Source organism: Haemaphysalis longicornis, unplaced genomic scaffold, assembly GCF_048455015.1.
Source record: "Haemaphysalis longicornis isolate Haplotype H1 unplaced genomic scaffold, Haemaphysalis longicornis Haplotype H1 scaffold_8, whole genome shotgun sequence".
NCBI lineage: Eukaryota > Metazoa > Arthropoda > Arachnida > Ixodida > Ixodidae > Haemaphysalis > Haemaphysalis longicornis.
Window position 1 is genome coordinate 155,869,798 of NW_027526445.1, and position 5,000 is coordinate 155,874,797.

The 5,000-nt window shown below is 46.5% G+C and overlaps 1 protein-coding gene across 1 annotated transcript in view; it reads right to left on the reverse strand.

Moving 5' to 3' along the window:
• Window positions 1-713: 713 nt before the first annotated feature.
• LOC144148543 (uncharacterized) overlaps window positions 714-5,000 on the reverse strand; it is a gene marked incomplete at its 3' end in the record, with an annotated part of 28,048 nt that continues 23,761 nt past the window's right edge. Inside the window, 2 exon segments of the mRNA XM_077680063.1 lie at window positions 714-842; window positions 4,796-4,960. Of these exon segments, the coding sequence (XP_077536189.1) occupies window positions 714-842; window positions 4,796-4,960 (294 nt within the window).

The following is a 5,000-nucleotide window of genomic DNA, read 5'->3' on the forward strand; positions in this document are numbered from 1 at the left end:
ACTGCATGCAGCTTCACTGGTCATCCTTCACAGCATGGCAGGGCACTGAATTTATTTTTCAACTAGAACTATAAATTTATACATACCACATGGAAAAACTGTGGCTTTAAACAAAACCAGCAGGGGAGTATTGCCTAGCCCAAAGCCATGTCGGCTTATGATCAACTCGAGTTGGTCATGGGGGGGGGGGGGGGGGAATTTCACAAGTCAGCCAAATCCAACATTTCCCACCAGACCAGCACCTTCTTGAAGATGTGAGATGACTCTCTTGAGAAGGACAAATGAAAGGTTGTTTTTCAAGTGGCTCATAATATTCCAACACCCTGCACTAACCATATTTGATTCTGTGGTAGAATAAGGCAAGATAACATGTTGAGGATGGAGACGGGATTCGCATAGCGTGCAACGTGACAGTGCTCCTCAATTTTTTTTTTAAGCTCTCAAAGTTTAAATGACTGCACCGCATTTTTATTTACCCAGCACTTGTTGATCCATGATTTCAGCTGTCATAGAAATGGTACGTCAAGGACAAAAAAAGGAACAAGTTGTGGGGAAAAGCTTTCACCATGACGCACGTGTAATGAGGCCGCATCAAAGAGATATCCGGATGTATACAGACTGGCTATGACGCTCAAAAGATGACAGCAAGTTTCTAAAAATTGGGGAACACTTTAGTTAATATCAATCTGTAATTGGGGGAGGCAAATGCTCACAAAGTATTTATCGCTGGCGTCGTGCAGAGACGCCATCCACAGGTCCTGGTAGGTGCCGTGAGCGCAGCCGTCCCGTTTGCTCATGCTCCAACGCCATTGGTTGTTGTTGGGTGCAATCTCCCGGCAAACCTGACGCATATCGGAAGGAGCACAGGTATCCCATAATCCTTTTAGTCACAGGTAAGGAAATCGGTAAGACAAGATACAAGTTAGGTCGTTAGGTCTATTGAAAAGTTTGTACCGGTAACAGTGATACCGGTTTTATTGCAAACTCCAAACAAATAATAGAGGTACAGTATAGCCCAGATATAGCGAAGCCGGTTTTAACGAAATAGCGGCTATGACAAACAAATCTTCGTTTCCCGTCACCATATCGATGCACAGATTTCGTGTCCAGATATAGCGAAAAGCGGATATAACGAATGATTTCCGTTTCCCGATGTGTTCGTTATAAGCGGGCTCGACTGTATATTAAAGAAAACAACTGAAGCAACTCCCCAGACACTTTCTGGCGATTTCTCTGTGACGTAACGGATTCTCAGTTGTTTGGGCGATTGGCGGCTGCGCTGACCAAAGCCGCCGCCAAGAAACATGACCGGGCATTTGTAGTGGGGCCTCCAGTTTTGTTTGGTCGCACCACTTGAAGCTAAGGCGCAGTTAATTCGCTGGTAATTACCCGCCGCGGTGGTTCAGTGGCTAAAATGTTGCGCTGCTGAGCACGAAGTCGCGGGTTCGATTCCCCGCCGCGGCGGCCACTTCTCTGATGGGGGCGAAAATAAAAAACGCCCATGTGTATGAGATTTTGGCGCACGATAACGATCCTCAGGTGGTCAAAATTAATCCGGAGCACTCCACTACGGCGCGCCTCATCGCCTGCATTGCGTCGGCGCGTTAAACACTACAATCAGGCATCAGTACGCTGACAACTATTATCTTAGTGCTGGGCCAAGTTACGTCACTGTAGTGCGAGATTTTAGAGATTTTTTTAATATTCCTTGCATTGTTTCCGTTTTAAAAACATCTTTCGCGGCGGGAATGGTGCTCAGTGAGTTACGAAAGGCTAGCCGGCTTTTCTAATTGAACACAGTTGTACATCCTTGTTTTACACCCAAGAAGTAGCCGTTCATAACTCGCTCAACATCCAATCCGGTCCCAGAGCGGGTTGTTTTCACACAAAAAAGAAAGAAAACAGCACAGATATTGGCAAGTTTTCAAATCTCCCGCGGCACAAACGTCAGCATTGACGTCACTGCTGAGGCACCAGAAACGGAGTAATGAGTGGGTTAACTGCATGCTAGCATTCAAACACTGCGTCAAAAGGAAACCAGCCGACCATATTACAATCGCTCGTTCGGTTACGCTTAATGCTGTAGAACTTGTGTTGTCTGCCACCAATCTCTCTAATAGTCCTTATGCCGTAATAGCGTTAGCGGAAACTTGACCGGGAGGTCGCCACCATTTTATTGCTTCCTTTTAATATAGATTTTTGTTTAATGTTTAGGTGAAAACTTAAACAAGTACATACTGATCTGTGTAGATAGACTTCGTGCCCCACCCCCCCTTCCAATCGAGAACCCTGCGCGTACCTATGGCAGTGGCACGGCCGCTGGATGAGAGCGCACACGTCAGTGCGCCTTTCATCCAGCGGCCGTGGCAGTGGCCACCGCCGTTGACGAATCCAGAATGAAAATCGTGATGGTATATATATGGCGAAAATTGTGCCATGTGAAATGGGGAGGTTTTTTTTTTTTTTTTTTTTTTTTCGTGTACTGTCTTAAAATAAAAATAAACAGGGGTGTTTAACCCTCTAAAGGGTAATATATTGGTTCAGAATCTTAACCCGTGTGCACAACACTTTAAGCACAAGGTAATGAAAATTGAAATTCAAGCCAAAAAATCAGTGCCGTTCCACTCCGTGAAGAAGGACGGCCAGTGAAGGTGGGCACAGTGCAAGGACTGCAGGAAACAAAATACGTTTGTTCGTAATTTGCGATTAGCAACACTTTCTGGCTAATTAGCTGAGCGAAACATGGGAGGGCTCAATTAGCTTTATTCTAGCGAACGAGCACGGGGCTGCCCGTTTCCTTGATGCCTGTGCTACACAGCCGTTTCAAAGGCCTTCCGAAGGCCGTTGAACCAATTGTCTATCGAATGTTGCATTGTAAATGCATAGGGCGCACTTGTAGGCGACCGGTCAATTGTCATTTCAAAGTTGCCGTGTAGTACAGGCATCGAAGGACTTTGAGACTCTCAAAGGTCAGTGCTCCTTTGACTCAAATGCCATTTCAACCAAATGCCTTAAAAAAAACGTCGTGTAGCAGCTCAAAGGTGTCATTTGAGTCAAATGACATTCGACTCGACTGCCTTCGAAAAGCTCGTGTAGCGCGGGTATAACATACCAACCCAATCTACTCGACCATCGAGGACACCGGACAGGTCGCATTGGACTGTGAGACGTCCACGTTGAAATCTCCCCCCGTAAGGACGGTATGTCAACAGTGAGCGCGTGGAGCCTGCCTGCGCGTGCATGACCTCCCCCTTCAAATGCACGCGTATAAGTGGCAGGGGGAGATAGACGCCGCGCGTAGTGAGCAGTATGCACGACTCGGGAATGTGGCGACGGAGGTGGAGAGGAGTGTGAAGTGGGGCTGTAACCATACTCCCTCCGTAGACGGCCATGCTTCACTGCGCAGCACGTAGTGTGGGAAAGCCAGCTTACAAAAACCAAGCTCGCACCGACCTTTTTAAAGTCGGCTTCTCCTGTAAACGCATATACCTTGCTGCGAAGACATTTTCTTTGTTTTTTTCAATCAATTCGATTAATTTTATTTGACAACTGCAAATTCATACAAGTGCCAGGGGGCAGACAAAAAGCCTGCGATAAGCGGCTTGACAAAGGTCTGCGCCCCCTTAATGGTAACATATTGCTGCATCATGTAGCAAGATAGAAAGAGAGATCAAAAAAGGGTGATGGATCCGAAAGAGAGAGAGAAAACAGAGATAAAACAGAACATAGAGAGAAAAAAAACAGAAAGAAAGCAATTGGCAACAAGAATTGTTTCAATCTGGTTACTTTACAATGTTTAGAACAAGCGAACGGGGCAATGCACTACTGGAGCATTCCAAAATTGTTTTAACACATTTTGTACATAATTCTAATCAGGCGAATATGAAATAATGCACTATGACACATCGAAAAATTGCACGATCAGAAATACAGGTGAAGTTCCTACAGGTAACGGTGAAGTTTTGCGTTCAAAGTTAGAGCGAATTTAGAAACGATGGTAAGACGTAGCTCAACATCTGGGTGCCATAATTAGTACGCGCGTGCGGTAAATAATGCCATCCTAAATCTAATATGTAGGCCGCAAGGCCTTTTTTTATTTTTTACAAATTTTCGAATGCGCTGGACTCAAGTCCCCGACTTTTCTTTACACACCCTGCCAGTCCTTGGTGCCCTTGCTGCGGCAGCAATAATACACCGAACCTTTTCCACGTCATCCGGGCATGTTCAGATTACTGGACTGAGCGCGACAAGTTATTCACAACGCATGTACGCCCGACGACTTCTGAAGAACATATATGTCCACATTTCAGAAAAAAAACCCAAATGTTACAGGAAATTACAGAATTAGGTCTAAAAATAGGTCTCCATAACGTGGTATGATGGCGGGGCATCACCCCCTCTCTAAATGACTCCTCAAGCACACCCGTTGTGGCCCCCGAACGGCTCATCATGATCGTTGTATCAGAGTGTCCTCGTCACCACTTCAACTGCGAGTTTGGAGCCCCTATGGGCGTAACCAGACGTGACGTGCTGAGTGAACGTTCAAAGTGCAGTGATAATATTCATATGAGCCGTCTTCTCCTACCCCTTCTCCCATATCCCACAACAGGGCCTATTGACCTCCTCCTAATAAAGTCATCCATTCCATTCCATTCAACACGTCGAGTATTCAGGGCGCGAGAACTGGGGGGATTAGACACACACAGCTTCGCTCTAAAAAATAATTCATGTATCGTCTCTTGCTCGTGTTGAGGCTGACTTCAGTTTCAGATCATATTAAAACGCACGGACTTACGCTGGTGTACGGGAGACCTTGCGTCTTGTCTGGCACAGCGCTGCTCAGGGCGTTGGGCCCCTTGGCGATCAGCAGCCTAAACTTGAGGGCCCTCAGCGACACCGTGACGACCGCTTGCCTGTGAAGCTCCGGTGCCGTCCGGTTCAGTCGCGTCTGCAGAGCGATCTGTCAAGTGTGCGCAACGCAGAATATCTTCGGAAGGCGA